Genomic DNA, 18498 nt, shown 5'->3' with positions numbered 1-18498 from the left:
TCAGCACGGTGCTGGGCGGTTTGGCAGAGGCATCAGGCAGACTTATTTTCTTTTGCTAAAACAAAAACAAAAAAACAAAATGCAAAGAATAACTTGGTATATAACATTGCACCTTGGCTGCCTCCATATTCTCATGTCTAAACACTTCAGAATGTCTGCTAACACAGACAAAACTTGCAGGAAGCACTTGGGCTGGCCCCACCCTGTATGCCATTAGCCTCTTGATAAATAAAGCTCATTTATTAGCACAGCCCTCACGGTGAGGGCACCAGTGCCTTTGGATGCCTCAGTAGATTGCTGTCAAGACACGTTCCTCACTGAGTTTCTAGTTAGGTATCTGGGTTACATGGCCTTGTCTATACACGTGCCAGATGACCTCACTGTCTGTTGCTTGCAGAAGAAAGTGTCCATCTTTGTTTAAAATCATGTTTTTATTTTTAACTATAAAAAGAATTGGTGCTCACTAATAGAAGACACAAAAATATAAAGAAATTCTTTTTTTTTTAAAGATTTATTTATTATATATAAGTATACTGTAGCTGTCTTCAGACACACCAGAAGAGGGCATCAGATCTCATTACAGATGGTTGGGAGCCACCATGTGGTTGCTGGGATTTGAATTCAGGACCTCTGGAAGAGCAGTCAGTGCTCTTCACCGCTGAGCCATCTCTCCAGCCCAAGAGATTCTTTATACATTATTTTTTCTACATATATTATTTATACATTTATATATGAACATATAAAATGGAGTCATGTTGAAATGTAGTCCTATATCTTCCATTGAGAATATATCTCTGACTCCAAATATAATCAAATTCAATCTATAAATGTTTATTGGTGAGTACTTTAATTGCTTTAAAAATTATTAAATCATAATATGGGCTAGAGAGATGGCTCAGCTGTTAAGAGCACCGACTACTCTTCCAGAGGACCTGGCTCAATTCCCAGCACCCACGTGGCGAGCGATTCACAATTGCTTATAGCTGCAGTTCCAGGGGACCCAACACTCTCACATAGACATCTATGCAGGTGAAACACCAATGCACATGAAATAAAAATAAACTATTAAATCAGAATATACTGTGTGAAAAACCTTTCAATAAGATAGATGGGGGAGAAGAGAGGAGAGAATTAGTAAAGACATGCTAGTTCATGGAGGCACCAATGGGAAAGGGATGGACATGAATATGCATCTTTAACTGCCACTTGGCTGCTACATGACCCCTAACCTGTCACCACCCCTGACCTCTCAGGGAGATGGTACCAATTAACAAAATGTATAAGTGGTGTTTTTTCTAGGCCAGAGTTTTAGCATTTTTATATTTATACTTTATATGATATTTTATATATTGTTCTATATAATGTTCCAGCAAGTTGACTGATTTTGATACTCTTTATCCAGGGAGCTTAAGATACAAACTCAAACTATGATTCAACTTATCCTTCTGTAAGATGTGTTTAAGAAGTAAGCTTGTTCATGTTTGCTTACTGCCTGGGGTAGAGCAGGAGAGAGTAGCTGAGTGCTCGGCGAGTAGCTCATGAATGGTGTAGAGCAGGAGAGAGTAGCTGAGTGCTCGGCGAGTAGCTCATGAATGGTGTAGAGCAGGAGAGAGTAGCTGAGTGCTCGGTGAGTAACTCATGATTGAGAAGTGACTAGATCACTGGGTATTTTACTTTAACTTATTCACGCTGTACTTAAGTGATTTTAAAGTTTTAAATCACAGAGTCTTAAAATTAGCTCTTAAACTATTTTAGGAAGTTTTTATTTAAGTAGACATTACCATTAATTATATGTGACTTTTTTTGAGTATTGGCTAACATCCTGTCATATATTAGGGGCAGATGTGTTTTACTGGGGCAATGAAGCCTCTAACGTCAAAGAGAGAAGATATTAAATGTTTGAGCTTGGCTGAACTACTCAGAAACTTAATTTCGAAACACCTTCTAGGTTACTTCTGTTACTTCTTAGTGTACACATTTTCTTCCCCCTGGGGCTGTAAATAAGTAACCTGAATACACAATGGGAAGACAGGCCGTATTTACCTTTCCATACAAAAAATGTTGACTCTGTAGACAGAGCAGTTTGTTCTGAAATTAACTATTTTGTGCTTTTAAATTACAAAAGGTGCAAAAGTAGCTTTGTTTTGTAATGTATGTTTGTATGTTGTAATTATCTTCTACACACTGAATTTCGAGAATGGACATGGTAGTGTCATGAAAGTTGTCATTTAAAAAATCTTTTTATTTTAACACCTTCTCTAATACACTATCATATTACTGTGTCTTCATTAAGTATCTTAGGGACTCTGACCATTGAACCACTCGATAGTGCTTCAGTAGAAAACATTCTTGTTCTGTAACCAACACTAGTAATTGTCTCTTCCATCCCTGATGCTCTCAAAAACCTTAAACTGCACAGAAAGACTTAGTGGGCACGGTACGTACTCATGCTGTATGAGTGTTGGACCAAAGTGGACCAGCACTCCAGACCCATGGATAATGCAGGAGCCACCTGCTAAGAGCTCACATGCCTAGCAGAGGCTGGAAAGCCATCCAGCACCACACCTGCAACTCATGGGGCTTCAGGCCACTGACCCAGTGGCTTTATCTATCTTACCTTGTGGCCAGAGCACTATCCCTGAAATTTGGAAGAGCCACAAGCCCATCTTGTGGAATGGGAGACTGCTACCCTAAATTAGTCTCATTTTTTGGTGTGTTTGCCAGTAATTTTTGTTCCCATAACCAATGGGAAGAAACATGTAGCCTTTTGATGAGAAAACAAGAAAAGACAGCAACACACGCGCACACACACACACACACACACACACACACACACACACACTTATGTGAAAACCAGAAATGCGTGAATCATCTTACAATAAAATTAGTAACATAGTAGACAGACTTAAATAATGGCCCTGAAGCTGGTTCAGATCTCAGGTCCAGCCTTGGAAACATACAATGCCACTGAGCTTGCATAGATTTAATGTAAACTGGAAGTTGTAATATAGGAAGATGATGAAGTGTGGTACAGCCATTCTGTAAGAAGGGAATTCACCATACTTCCTTTTCTAGGAAGCAGATCATTGGTAGTAGGGAAAAAAGGAAATTTAAATGAAAAAAACTCAGCTGGAAAGCAACTTACATCAGCCATCAGCGAATGGATAGAAAAATCTTCAAAACGTAGAGTGCAAAGAGATGAACAGATTTCTCTGGCAGAGAAGATAGTGTCTTCAATTGCCAACCAGGACTTCAGAGTCACAGATGATGTGACTGTCTAAACTTCCAATGAGGGAAGTGACAGTCTCCTCCACTGTCCAAGCCTATTTATGGTAGACTTAGGAGAGAGACCTGTGCATATTAAGGGACCTTTTCTACCTAGGAAGTACCAGAGTCCCCTCTCAGGCCAACTCCACTGCAAAGAAAGTTTCTCATCTCAGTTTCCCTCTCCCAGGCCAGCAGCTCTTGCTCAGGCCACTGCCTGAGACGGTCAGGAGGAAGCCAGGCCAATGATTGGCACAGCTGTTGCTACAGCCTGAACTGAAGAGTTCCCCAGGGATCCCTATCACTAGACTCGGAAAAACATGAGTAAATTATGTAATGTCATCTTGTTAAAAGAATGGGATCGGTGGCAGGAGATAAATACGGAATAAAAGCCATAACTGCTTTGTTCCTTCTAAATTCAGTAACCAAGATTGTATTCCTAAACAACTGGGTTATTTTCTGAGCCCTCTGTCCATTTTCCACCATACTCATGCTCAAACTTTCCCTTGCTTTGGCTCTACTAAGTGATGAGCTCAGCTGTGCTGAGTGGGTCCCAGTCAGTCCTAGATGAATTACTTCCTTCAAAGGCATCTTTCATAAATAAAACTTTTCTTTTAAATTAAAATAAAACCAGTGAGTCAACAGAAGTGCAGAGGGAGCCAAGAGCATCTGATGTCATCTGCATCACCTTAACTGCATTCTGCACTCAGCTCGCTCTCTCCCAACCAGGCCTTCCCAGGGGTCAGAAATCTGTACAGAGAACCACTGCTCCATGTCTGGTCCCAGTCACCACAGCCATAGTGTGTCCCAGTTCTGGCAACAGTGGTAGAGATGTTTAAATCCTCCTGCAGTTCTTGTATTTTTCCTAGCGCTAGAACTATATTGTCCTGAAGTAATCCCAAGTAAAGGTGAGCAATTTTTTTGAGAATAATAGTGACTACCAGGTAAACCTTAAGATGCAGATTTAGTGTCAGAAGTATTAGTTTTCCCCTTTCCTCCGATTCTCTTGCATTCACATCCAATTTGTTGTGTTTTTAAACTCGTCCTAGAGTGTGGCCAGGACTTCTCTCCCAGGCCACAGACTAGCAGGAAGGACTTAATAAGCATTTACACAAAGGATGATGGTGAGTTAATGTCCCCAGTGGGGTAGCAAAATTAACAAATGAATTAATTAACCCTTGTTTGCATTCTATTTTGAATCCAGATTGTAAGTAAAGCTTTTGTAATAGGTATTAGCCAAGCTTAGCTGACAAACGAAGTCCAGGACCAAAGAAAGCCCAATGCTTTGTGACTTCCAATGAGGGAAGCTCCTCTTCCTTAATTAACTCCGGCTTAAAGGACAGATAAAAGCATCATTATGGGACATGCCAATTGTCTTCCAGGAGTTGAGGTGTGTATTGAATAACCTGAAGAACTATGTTGTATTTGGCTACTAACTGGAGGAGGGCCAGAATTCAAATCACAGCACCAGAATCAAGACCAAAGCTTAGGAGCACAAAAGCCACCAGTTAGTAGTTTGTATTATATCCATTAACTTAGAGACAATAAATATGGGAAAACAAATAATGCCTAACTCAAAGCACAGTTATTTATGGGTTTTAAAAAGCTAATTTATCTACACACACACACACACACACACACACACACACACACACACACAGACCACCACCACCACCCTGTAAAAAAAGGCCAAGTAGAAGCTGCCTGTTTTAAATTTCAAAAGGAAGGGTTGGGGGAGGGTGGGTTGTAGTCACATAGCGTGGCCTCTGCATTTGTACTTGTATGTGTTATGTACTCTCTGCAAGGCCTTTGCTCTGCTAACCAAGATGTCCACATTCCTTGTTCTCTTCCTCCGGTCCTGCTGGTAAAATTGAAGGGTGTTTGGACTGTCAGATTTCTGGTCAACTGAGAGTAACGTCTCCTGATGGCAGTGATAGGCCACTGCTTGCCTCACTCCGTTCATCAGAACCCACTTACAGCCAGTTTCTTATTAAAATTGCTTGTCACCTTTTCATTATTGTAATCTCTACTTCCTTCTAAGAGCAGCCTCCTCAGTGTTCTTTTTTTTTTTTTTTTTTTTTTTTGGTTCTTTTTTTTCGGAGCTGGGGACCGAACCCAGGGCCTTGCGCTTCCTAGGTAAGCGCTCTACCACTGAGCTAAATCCCCAGCCCCCTCCTCAGTGTTCTTATTTGTTACATTGTGTTCGTTCATTTTACCTTCGCACCTTTAATAACAGTCTGTGTCTTCCACTGAGCAACCTGCAGGTATGTAGATGCACAAAGATGCACATATACAGATATATAGGCTTAGTCATACATTAAAGTAACCAGGAGCTACCTGACTTAGCTAAAAGATTAAATAATCTCCCTGCTTCATTGGAAAGCTAGTGCTCACTCACGGCTGTATGGGGCACTTACATAGCAGCCTGAATGGCACTGGGATGCTCATAGTGAATACTTCTTTCTGCTGCTCGCTCTGTTCATTATGGGCTCTTGAGAATGGAAATCAACCAAAGGCTCTATACTGCTCCGAAGGCCCATCCTTTGCTTGTCAGAAAGCCAACAAAGTGAAACCTGAATTTTAGTCCAAATGAAATATCTGAGGCCAATGCCTGAGCTAAAAATAAAAATGCAGCAGGAGGAGAACTTAACAAGAATGGGCAGGAGCATTGCTGTGACCTCTACGGGGGCAGTGTCCTTTTGCAGTTTCCTGTGACCTCCTTCTCTGGAAGGAGGGGGCAAACGAAGCCATCAAGCCTGTGTCTAATTGGTCTCACATCATCAGCATTCCGGAACAGGGAACAGTCTGCAGCCAGGAATTCTTGCTGCTTTGCCATAACTTTTGCCCTTGGATGGATGCAGCTCAGTTAGTTTGTAGCAGGTTCTGGTCCTTGGATTGGATGGCCATAATGAAACATGTCAGTTCGGTCTGTGGTGATTGGGTTTCTAGATTATGAATGCCTCCCTTACTTGCCATGGACCAATAAGATAATTTTTAGATAAAAACTGTTTATAAAATGGGTAGTTTTATTCCAAGGAATACTTCCTAAGAAGGAAAATATGATCTGTATTGTCCCCAAATAGTGGGTAGCCCCTACACCTCTCCCAAAGAAGAGTGCACAGATAATTACTAATATTCTGTAGAACTGGCTTCCAAAGAAGCAGATCTCCAGTCTCCTTTCTGCTCCTGCCAGTTTTGCTCTGCCCAGGACTAGTACCGCCCTGCCATTCCCGGGTCACCTCAGTGCAGCTCTGGAACAGCCTATACTAACTTATGTAACCTACCGTATAGTTTAACTAACACAAATAAACCACACTAAAGGAATGCAACACACCTTCACTGGGCTGAGCCTTTCTGGAGAGGCTGTAGCCAGTGCTCCTTGGCACTTTTCCCCCACAGAGCATGGGGAAAGGAGAATGCAGGTACCCAATTGCTTTTACTGCCTGCACCTCAAGTCTGCATTTTGGAAGACACTTTAGATATCAGCTTACCCAAATAGTGAAGAGAATAAGGTCAGAAGAAAAAGTAACTTGCCACTGTCCTGTAACATGCCCATGCCAAGCTGACCCGAGAACTCAGTCTCGTACTCTGGGGTTCTCCCTCTGCAGTAATGTTCTGATGGGAGAACTCAGTCTCGTACTCTGGGGTTCTCCCTCTGCAGTAATGTTCTGATGGGTGCTGGGCAGATCCTCATGGGTGCTCTACCGACCTGCTCTCACAGCGGAAGTTGCTGAAGCAACTTCAGAGCTCATAAAAGCAGTTTATTTTATAAAGTACATACAAAAGTAAATTGCCTTTGATTTGTCTCATGGTCTGGGTAGAGTATGAAAGAATAGAAAGGCCTCAGAGAAGTCGCCCAGCAAATCTGATTAGCAAAAAGCTAATAAGTGCAGCTGAGAGCTAGCCAGCCAGGATGGCTCTGGGTTAGAGTTGAAAAGGCACTGAGTTGGTAAAAACTTGAGTTACCAAATGATGTACAGTGTTCTATCATGGGTGTTTATATCACGCTTGGTTTCACTTACAGAAACAGAATCTCAATCTTACAACTTTCCCGCCTCAACCTCCCAGAATGCTGAGCTTATAACACATCTGCCTTTCCAGTGCCGAGAATCAAACCTAGGGTCTTGTTGGACATGCTGTCTACAACTGACATACGTCCAAACCTCCTCACTTCTTAAATGAGGTTCTAAATAAGGTCAGAAACAACAGCATGGTACTAGTTTGTTCAAGTATTTTTTATCACATGTTTTACTGAAAATAAGTTGTTTTGAGAATGGCATGGATAAGAGTACTGACCTTGTTGGTTGGTAAGAATGTAAGCCAGCAGGCGGGAAGGTGCCAGTTAACCCACTGTGCACTCCTCTGGGAATTCCTTTCAAGATGTTTAGGTCAGCGGCTTTCAGCAGGTATTTTGACCCCACAGCTATTGTCAGTATCTGTAGCTATTGCTCATTGCCATAGCTCAGGTTGGGGGAGAGTTGCTTTGGCACTGGGTGGGGGTGCTAAGCACCATATAGTGACAACAGTCCCTTGCACTGAAGAAGATCCCACCTAAAATGTCAGTGGTGCCAAAGTTGGCACTCTGGCTTAGTGAAGCAATGCACATACAAGAAGGAAATGAGAAAATCTACGATGTGCCTTTGGCCAGCAGCAAACACTCTGCCTGCAGCTGCATCCTATAAAGATATTTTGGTTTTAGTGGCTTGCTGCATAGCAAGGGGACTCAGACATATAGACGCTGGCATTCATGTTGCCTGTTGCACTTTTTAGTCAGAGATGATAACTATGACAGATTTGCCATGTATAAAAGACAGACTTCTGAAAAGTTGGGTAGGGTGGATCTTACTTTCTTTTCACTTGAGGTAGAGAGATGAGTGTCTGTAAAGGTGCACATTTGTGCTTGGTACATGCGAAAGTCAGAGGTCAACCTCAGGATCATCCTCAGAGTCATCCACTTTGGTTTTTAAGACACAGTCTCTCATTGATTTTTCTAGACGGGCTGGCCAATGAGTTCAGGGATCCTCTAGTCTCTGCCTCCCCTGGGCTGGGACTCTCCCCTGTGACAAGCTTGTATTGCCATATGGGGCTAGGAATCAAGCTCTGGTCCCCAGCACAAAGGGAAGGGCTGCAAACACTGTATGTACTGAGCCATCTTCCCAACTCCTGAGTCACATTTAAAATAGTCAAGGAACTGTTAAACCCATGGAGCCAACCATTTCCCCAAGGATGACCGATCTGTGATAGAGACCTGTTCCCAAGGAAGAGTAAAGCTGTGTGCTGTTCTACACATGCTTGCTTCCCCTGCACCTCATACTTCTGTTACAGACGTTTATTAATTTCATATATGAACAGATGTTTCCTTCTCTTCCCTTTTCTGCCATTTTTTTCAAGGTTTTTGTTGTTTATTTGAGATAGGGTCTCACTGTGATTCTAGCTGGCCTGGAATTCTCTACATAACCCAGGTTGGCCTCAGACTCACAGAGATCCACCTGCCTCTGCCCCGAAAGTGCAGATTAAAGGCGTGTGCCACCATGCTTAGCCTGCCTTATTCTGTAGAATGAAAATCAGAGCGTGGTGGAAGGAAGCTAATGACGGATTGTCTGTGTTTGGGAATGTTATTGATCCATGCATCCATACCACAGATGAAAAATGCCTCCAGGGTTACAGATTGTTAGGAAATAAGACTGTTCTGTTTCGAGCGCCTTAATTTCTTTATCTCACACTTGTTTCAGTTACTGACCTTTGGTTAGACCAGGCAGGTGCACAGGTCCTCCATCACTCCATAGGTGGTTTTTGCACCAGAAATACCTGATAAGACTCAATCTCTTCCTTCACTGCAGGCCTGGTATCAGCAGAGATAAGGGAGTGGCACTGGGGAACTGGGTGTTTCCTCTTTATCAGTCGCTGCCTTAGGACCATGGCCCTTGGTGTATAAATCCATGACCAGCCCTGAGGAAATTCACTTGATAAAGCTACCATTAGAGTGTCATTTAATGATAGGAACTTACAAAGGTGTGACCCAATGGGGACAAAGCCACTACCCAAAGCTAGGGGATAGCTAGCCCAGACAGAGGCACTAGGAGACCTGGCTCTGACCTTCGTCCTGACTGGCAGAAGCAGAGGGGTAGGGATAGGGAGGGTGTGGAGGTGACCCAGCTGTGTCCAGGAAGGAGCAAGCATCAGAGTCACCTGTAGGGATGTATTCTGTTTGCCTGGTCCTTCCATCTGCATTTGCTCATTGCAGGCTCGTGCCAAGTATGATTTGGAGGAAGTTGTGGTCAGCAGCACCAGAAAAAAGGCAACTGACTCATCAAGGAAGCAACAGTCCACGCAGGCTGTCCCAGCTATAGAGACATTAGTGACTTGACACTGCTTGTGCTGTATATATTTGCTCGGATAGCTAGCAGTATAGCCCTCAGTAGGAACCTTGACTTGTACCGTGGCCCTGAGTCCCAGTGACAGCTCTATCTGCAGCTTTCTGTGTGCCTAGGAGATGATCACTAGCCCTTTGGGAAACTTAGTTTTCTGCTCTGTAAAAGGAAGGGCTTGATGGGTTATCCAGACCACACAGTGACATCAGTGAAGTCAGGTTTCAGAGAGGCCTCCCAGAAACGCCTGAGGGGCACAGCTTCTCCTGGGCCAGGAACTGCTGGACACTTTACCCATGATCTCATTCAAGGCCTGCAGCATCCCAAGGTGATGGCTGCTCATGTTATCTCCATAAGCCTATGAAGAAACTGACGCTCACCAGGTGAGGTCACTTGCTCCAGGCCTCATTTGGTCTGCGGGGGTAGCAGACCAGAAGCCACAGGCTGGGTGGCTTAAAAATGAGTTTCTCACAGCTGTGGGGGGAGCAGGGGTGGTGGGGGGAGTGCTGGAAGGTTCAGAGCAGGGTGCTAGCAAGATTTGGGTTCTGATGAGGGTTTCCTTACTAGCTCACTGATGGCTTCCCATAGTGCACAGGGTAGAGAGACACTAAGACATTGAGAAGCTCTGCTTCTTGCATTAAAGACACTAAGTTAATTGGATCAAAGGCACACCCTTACCTTAATTAGAACCTACATACTCTGTCACCAATAGGAGTTACCTTGGGGGGAACCGAACTTCTTTATGGGAACCCCAGGGGGTCACATCAAGGATAGGGAAACAATTTGTGGTTCCTCAGATATTATCATGATAGCAACTGTCCCCTCAGATAGGAGAGCTGAGCTGGGAATAGGTACTGCTGGGGCAGGAAGCCTTTGTTGGCCAGCTCTTCACCAGGCCTTCCCACCAACTCCAACTCACTGCCCTCTCCACAAGGCATGGAGGGGTCAGTGGGAAGACCCTCCTGGGGCCAAGCCACTGAGTGCTGCTCGGTTGTGCAGTAGGTTAGACACTGTCCCAAGATAACCCATACCCCAGATTGAAAAGCCCAGATGAGGGGCTGGGAATTTAGCTCAGTGGTAGAGCGCTTACCTAGGAAGCACAAGGCCCTGGGTTCGGTCCCCAGCTCCGGAAAAAAAAGAACCAAAAAAAAAAAAAAGAAAAGCCCAGATGAGTCCTGAAGACAGCTGCATGTGACACCAGTCCAGGACCGAAGAAGATGGTGTAGTCAGCCCCCTGGCCTCCTGGGATGAAGGGAAAGTCCTCCATCACAGCTCACGTGTGGCAGAAGAGAGCTCCACGCACATGAGCAGTGCTGAGCAGCCGGGGTTTAGTCATTACGAAGAGCTCCACAGTGCAAACAGGCTGCACTGGTGGACGCCTCTGCAGACTCCAGCAGGCCAGACAGGCAGCTAGTCATCCACCTGGAATGCGTCCTCTCCATAACTTAGCAAAGCTGCCCTGCTGCTGAGAAAGTGCTTCCTTCCCACTCTGGCTGGTCCTTGTTCACACTTAGGTCATACAGGTAGGCCTTTAAAGGTGGGAGGAGTTTCCTGATTTTAAAAAGGGCACAGAGTAATGGGCCCCAGGACATCATGCAGAGAATGAAAATGTCCATGTACCTTCCATGAGAACTAACACATAAAAGCAGTAAGCTAAGAGGGCTGACATAGAACGCTCCCTGGCATATGTTGCAGGGCTGCCACAGCAGTAGGCTACATCCTCAGCCGCTGACCCTAGAGTTTCTACTCCTTTCTCTCTGTTGTCACCGTTAACAGAGTCACTGGGTCACTGATGACTCCCTTCACCCCAAGCCAGTGTCTCATGAGGCTGGTTCTAATCCCAGGAAAGTTGTGTCACTAGTGAACTCTTAACACTTAGCCTTTTAAAAGCAAACGCAGCCCCGGTCTCTCAGTAATGCCTCTTCCCAAGGACAGGGATGTCCAGAGGAATGAGTAGTGCCCCAGTGACATTCCACACAGGCTTTGTGCTCTGCAGTCTTGCTGATCGCTTCTGTGCTTGGCTTTTACAGATGCGAAAGCTGTGGATCTGTCTTCCATTCCGAGTGCAAAGAAAAGTCTGTCCCCTGCCCACGGTGTGTCCGACGGGAGCTGCAGAAGAAGCAGAAGTCCTTCTGGCGGCAGCTGAATGTGGATGAAAGCCTGGAGGAAGCCTGCACCATGTTCGAGCTGTCCTACCAAAACACCTGACTGACTGCAGGCCAGGCTACGCGAACCACAACTACCCAAGGGGCTGCCCATGCCCGTGCACAGGAGGCTGTCCCTTCTTCAGCTAGATGTAGATAGATAAGTTATTTATTTATATTATATACACCTATACGTCCTGTACGTATGCTCTGTATAACTCATTGTCCAAAAAGTCCACAAAGATCCTGTGGCTGAACTCCTACAGATAGCTGAGGTACACTTGGCCATGAAATTCAGCTGCTTGCTCCCAGCAAATGGGATTGACACACATTGCTCTGTAGTTCAGACCCTTTACGCACACTGGCTTATCTAAGGCCAGTCTACTGCACAGGCGTTGGAGGAAGCCTCTCTCGCAGCAAAGCTTTGCTGGGGAAACTGAGGTAAGAGCCACTGTCATCTGCTTCACAAGGCCGTCTCTGGAACACAAGACTGTTTCTGGATACTTCCAGGCCCCAGGGTCCTTGGCAGAGGTGGGAAGAGTGAAGCAGAGCCACACCTCTTCCTCCAATAGAAAGCAGTGGGAGCAGAGCTCCCCTGGGTTTGAACGTAATCCCTGAAAGTGAGAATGAAAGTGAGGACCTCTGTGGCCAATCACTGCACGTCCTCCGTCCTTTGGCTGGTACAAAGCCAGGCACCTCCCTTCTGATGAGACTCCACAATGCCTGCCAGAGAGTGCTCACGGGCACCTAGGAACAGTTCTCCAAGCAGAGCATGGAGGACATTGGTCAGGTTTTCCATGGTGCTGCCCAGGGGGAAATGTTCCAGGATTGCGCTCAAGCATATCAGTGCATAGCCTGCTAGGTAGAGTCTACTGCACGCATCTTGGAGGACACGATACTTCCTTTCCCAGAGTCCTCCATCAGCAGTGCCCACCTGTCATTTGATGTTTTATTTCTCCTTCTCCTTCGCAGCACTTTTGACTGTTACTCAGTCCACATAACTACTCTTCTTTGTATTCTGGGTGTTTTGTTTGTTTGGGATGGGGACATATTTTAAGACAGGGTCTTGCTGTGTATCCCTGGCTGGCCTCAAACTTGTGATCCTGCTGCCTCATCCTCCAAATGCTGGGATTACAGGTGTTTGCCACCATACCTGGCTTTACTTGTTTCTAATTATTTTTTAAAAATATTTAAAAGTAATTATATAATTATTAAAAGTTATTAAGTAACATTTTGAAAAATACAAGCCTAAACTATTAAGAAAATACCAAACATAAGTAGAATTAATATTATTGAAATGAGTAGATATATACATATATAATTGCTATCTCACAGTAACACAAAGAGAAACTAGTATGGTGGGAATGAGATGTGAATCACTTCGCTCTTTGGAGGGTACTGAACTCCCACTGTGATCCCCTTGTAAGAGCCTGTGTAGTTGTCACTGATGGCTGCTAGGAAGGCACTGAGACCTTGATGGCCAGCATCCCTTCTACCTTAACTCTTCCCACGGCAGGAAAATGTGCTCACCAGGAAGTACTTGTTTGTGTCTTTCACATGGAGTCAGTGTCGCCCATTGCCACCCATGCTTCTGTCCTTTTGGATTTTCACTGCTGTTCAGACCTGGGGGAAACACCGGCTCACAAAGAACATGGTGTTTCAATTCCAAGTTGCTCCCACGGGCACCAGCTCTTGATGCTTCTGTCCAGTAGGAGACATTCAGCTGACTTGTGCAGTTACAGGCAAGCATTTCACCTCTTGGCCCACACCATTTCCGTTGGCCCCAGACCACACAGTTCAACACCACACGTGCGTTCATTTCCTAGCTACCCAGAAACCATAGCCGAGGCATGAAACTTGGTAAAAGGCCAGGGCCCTATTTACCAGACACCTCACGGTGCCTTTTATAAACTTGGGAAGGCAGGTTGACACCAGCTCACTGGAGTGAGTGGTAGGGAATGTTGCACATAAAGGACAAGGGTGGGAAGTCTCAAATACTTGGCAAACAGGCAAACAGATTTGAGTATCTCTCTTCCTCCTCTCGTTAGTGAAATACAGTATTTATATTTTCCAGCCTCAGAGAAGAGAACAGAACATGATCTTTCACTGGAGAATTCTAGACCTGCTTATTATGAAACAGATGTGCTCCTGTGGCACAGTGCCTTCTCTCTCCACCCCCAGTCCCCATCACCGTAGCTTTGACCTTTGCTGAAATTACTGTATCTGTGGTTCTGACTGTCAGAGACGCCATTCCCAACACACCAAGCACAGAGACCTGAAGAACAGAGCCCCCACCCCAGGTTCGCCCCATGTCCTGCCCCAACTCACAGGTGCCCAAGATTAGACCTAATAAAAACCGAGGGTGAAATCTGGATCCCTGCTCAACATACCTGAGTTGTCCCCACTGCCCCTTAGAGGGCCCTGCTGTGTGTAGCAGACCTTTCCCTGGACATTGCTTTCTGTTTATTTTTTAAGGGAAAAAGATAAACGCACTGTCATTCACAGTCTGGAACTGGAGCAGTGTCCTGCTACTTCTGTTTTCACTCTGTCATACATCCCCATAGCCTGGCCCACACCAGCTCTGGCCCACAATAGCGATCTCTGCCACCACCACCAGAATCTGATAGGACACCGTGGAGCCAGCTCTAGAGTTGAATCTGCCATGAAAATTCAAAATTGCTATTTTCAGCCCAGAATGCCTTAGAGTGCATGAAGGCCTTTACTGTTTTCAGGTCTAACAAATTACTTGGTACAGTGTTAGGTAATTGTTCCACTGCTTAGAAACCATTGAGACAAAAGCAAGCCTGTGGATTTCCACCTCCTTTTTTTCATCTCAGTAAATATCAGACACGTAAAGCATAGTGGGAAATGGTCCATTAATCTCCTAGAGCTACTAGCAGAGCCCAGGGAACCGCTTTTCACTAAACAGCCCATTCCCTGGTGTGCACAGGAATTCCCTCCTGCTAATGCCAGAAACTCACGTGTGACATCGTCCAGCCTGGGGGAAGTATTGGCACCCAACCCCACCGTTGAGAAGCCAGTTCCTAAAATAGACCTGCGTTTGCACTGCAGGAGGAAGGCCGCAGGGTGCTCGAAAGGCAGTCAGCTACAATGGCAGCAGAGTTCTTTCCAGGGCTGGCTGTTCCCAAAGTTGGAAGCAGCCTTGTAGGAAAACCATATAAACTCTCTGTCTTCCCCTTGACTTCATGTGCTGAATAACAGTCATCTTTTGGGAGTTTTTACATTCGATGAGCTGAAAGGTTAACTGCTTCTTGATTCTTCTATAATAGGCCTGTACCAGAGAGAGAGAGAGAGAGAGAGAGAGAGAGAGAGAGAGAGAGAGAGAGAGAGAGAGAGAGAGAGAGAGAGAAACAGTGCCTTGGGATTCACAGGTTCCAGTACAGTCTGAAATAGCCCAGTGTTGTGATTCCCCTCAGCTGCCCTAAACAAAGGTGTCTGTGTCACTCCGTCACTGTGGCTGAGCTGCAGCACACCCTCGGTGAGGTCTGGCCTCTGTCTCTGCTTGTCATGTGTGCACACTGAACGTGAGCACTGACAGGTTGCTTTCTGCACCTCCTCTAGGAGGCTTGGCTTCCAGCCCTGCAAATTTATTCTCTCTCTGTGGACCAGAAAACTCCAGATACAAACGCCCTATGAGAGCAGGACCACGGTGATGCCACACACACACTGAGCACCAACAGCAAAGCCCGCTGCCATCGAGGAAGTAGACACACATTCCGCTGCTAGCTCAGGGGCGAGCCCTGACCTCTCGCCCTGCAGATCAGCCCTCTGTGCTCTCCCATGCATTGTTGAAACAGCCAGATTAGGAACTAGTCTTTGACCCTTGGCTGGAATACTGCCTGGTTCCAACACAGACTTTTATTTTATTGTTTGTTCTTTCTTGTGGTAAATAGAGAAGTGTGCAATTTTGTTTTGGGGGTTTTCTACACTACTTTTCATCTTCTGAAAGGATGTGGAGATATCAGGAATTTGAGACAGGGGGAAGAAGCTAGCCCTTTCTTCCTTGGCCACTTTCTCCCTGGAGCCACTGTCCTTTCTCCTTATCCATCCTTTGGTACGACTGACTCAGCAGTGGTGGGCATTAGGAACTTGGTTCACTGCTCTGCCCTTCCCACTTGCCCCCAGATACTACAAGCTACATGACTAAGCCCCTCAGCTAACCTAAACAATGCTGGTCTCTGTCACAGAGACAGCTTCTTAACAGTTAACTCTCAGCACCCAGTAGTCTCTCTCTGTAGGCACTTCTGTCCTCTCTTTGGATTCAAAACTCTCTGACTCAAGAACTTTTTTCTGGTATATTTTAGTGGGCGCAGGACTAAGATACAAACTCTACATCACTGTAAAACTCTAGGTGAGAGAAAAATGTAGATGAGCCTGTCCAGCATTTGTCAGCATGTTTTATGTAAGATGGGTTCCTGGTGACCGTGGCATGTAGCACTGTCTCCATAAAGTAGGCTCTGCTGTGATGGGAGGCACTGGTGAGTGGGACCCAGGCTGCTCTGCTGGGGCTCCGCTCTGAGGGAAAAGAGGTACTGGCTGCTCGCCATTTTAGAAAGCTCCCTGGTGAAGCCGCTTGTTTCCCTGGCCAGATGAACAAGACACCTGCAGCAGCTTTTCCACAGTTGGGTCTCTCTGGCTGGCCATGGAGACTGCACACCAGCCCTCCCTCCCTTGACTCCCTCGCCTGCTTCCTCAGCCCTAGGCCAGACTTGGGCCTCATGCTAAGAAGCCACCTAGTGAACAACTGGCCAGTGGCCCTTCCTCCCCACTGTTGTGTTTCCCTGTAGGAGTGCCTTATAGTCTAGTCTAGTCCCTGACCCACTTGAAGTCTGCAGGACCCCTCAGCCAACTATGGCTCCCTTCACATTCCCCTGCTGGCTCCTCTTCAGCACACAGTCCACCCAGAGCCTGTGTATTCTGAGACGCAAGTCAGACCTTCCACCTTCGCTTAACCCGGTGCCTTAACTTCACAAGCAAAGGGATTCACATTGCAAACGTGTTATCTGAGTGAGACATCAGGTTCTTCGGTGCCATTGGCACTTTTACCAGGAACTACAATAGGCATAATCATACAATGTTTTGACCTTATTTTTATGATGTTTCTTAGCCACTCTTTGTTTGCTTGCTTTCATTAACCAAACTCAGGAGAATGTCATGTCACCAAGGTCAATGGGGAAAGAAAGGAAACTAGCTACCCAGAATTGAATGTCAAAGCCTATGAACTAAGTCTTTATTAGGTTCAAAAGTGACACCAACACAAGGATTTTTTCCCTTCACTGTATAAAGATTCTCTTTACTTGCCACCCGTGTTCCACATGGGAGGTGGGAAGCCTCGGGGATGCTCAAGGATGACAGCGTCCCCATGGCATCCCTGAGCAGTCCACCCAGCCACCTGATCAGGCACTCACAGGCTCTGCCCGTGGTCAGCTGTCAGGCTCGGCTGTAAACAGTGCTTAGCCGGCTCCAGGGAATGGTAAAGGAGGAGAACACCAGAGCGCAGGTGAAAAGCAAGAGTGTGGTGGTGTGGATGGGTCCTGTACGGCTCGTTCTCAGGCGCCTGGATCAGATCCGAGACGATTCCCCTGCTGCTCATTCGGTACAGAGGCAATTAGGATTCTGCATTTGAGCTGCTCCTTCGCTCTGTTAGTCATTCGTAATAGCTAATGTGCTAGTCCATGTGGTCCCTGTTGCCTGTATTTGGTTGCCTTTTGGTTAATTTATCCATATTTTTGTTTACATTATTTTTAAGCTAGTAACTGTAATAGTGTAAAATCGAAGTTGTGCTGTTGATGGGACATCCTGGTGTTTCCGTGGTTTTTTTACAGTTGTCTGTCACATAATTTAAGTGCTCCTATTCCTGATGTATAAAGTTCTCTCCCTCTCAATAAATGACAATGGAAGCACCTTCTCTCGTGTTAACTTTATTAAAAAAATTTTTTTCAGGAAATGGGGAGGTGAGCCCTTGGCAAAATCAGAATTTGAAGTCTGTTGAGAGCAGGCTGTTTCCTTTTGTGAAAGGAGAGGAGGTAAAGCCGTTTTGTTTTAACTTTATGTGTGAGAGTTCAGCCTTGCGTTTGTGTACTACACTCATGCTTGGTGCCCAAGGGGTTCAACAGAGAGCATTGGATCCCCTAGAACTGGTTTTACAGATAGTCGTGAGCCACCATATGGGTACTGAGACCCAAACCCAGGTCGTCTGAAAGAGCAGCGAGTGCCCTAACTGCCGAGCCATCGCCCCAGCACTACTGTTGTTTAAAATGTCTCTTACATCTGGACTTATACCCTTACAGTGTTCTCAGCCTTTTCTGTGTTTACAGAAAACATCATCAGAGTTTGCTTTCTGTTGGTGTGATAAACACCATGGCAAAAGCACCTTGGGGAGGAAGGCGTGTACAGGCCAACCTAATCTAGGTGTGATGGAGGCAGCCCCTCAGCTGCCACCCCAAGTGACGCTCAGCTGTGTCAAATTGACAATAAAGTCTAAGCAGGACAAAGATGCAAAGCGTGGAAGAAACAATGTCCTGAGGCAGTCTGCTGAAGGTCTATCTGTCCTCTCCTCACCTTCCCTGGCAATCCCAGCAATTCTCACAGCACTCCCCTGGCTTGCTCCATATAGGAAGGGCAGTGCCAGTCAGTCAGCATGAGGAAAAGGCTGTGACAGAGGACCATACTCTGAGGAAAGAAAATAAAGATGTGGCCAT

General features: G+C 45.7%; 1 protein-coding gene across 9 annotated transcripts in view; it reads left to right on the top strand.

Moving 5' to 3' along the window:
- The window catches only part of Plekhm3 (pleckstrin homology domain containing M3), a 158960-nt gene extending 141260 nt beyond the window's left edge, over positions 1–17700 (top strand). For 6 of the 9 annotated variants that reach the window (XM_087566244.1, XM_087566247.1, XM_087566243.1 and 3 more), the window contains one exon: positions 11663–17700. In XM_087566244.1, the coding sequence (XP_087422370.1) occupies positions 11663–11840 (178 nt within the window). In that variant the 3' untranslated portion in view covers positions 11841–17700. 9 annotated transcript variants of the gene reach the window in all.
- The last annotated feature ends 798 nt before the right edge of the window (positions 17701–18498 follow it).

The sequence above is a fragment of the Rattus norvegicus genome, chromosome 9, assembly GCF_021556685.1.
Source record: "Rattus norvegicus strain SHRSP/BbbUtx chromosome 9, alternate assembly SHRSP_T2T, whole genome shotgun sequence".
Lineage (NCBI taxonomy): Eukaryota > Metazoa > Chordata > Mammalia > Rodentia > Muridae > Rattus > Rattus norvegicus.
This window is presented reverse-complemented; position numbering and strand designations above follow the sequence as displayed.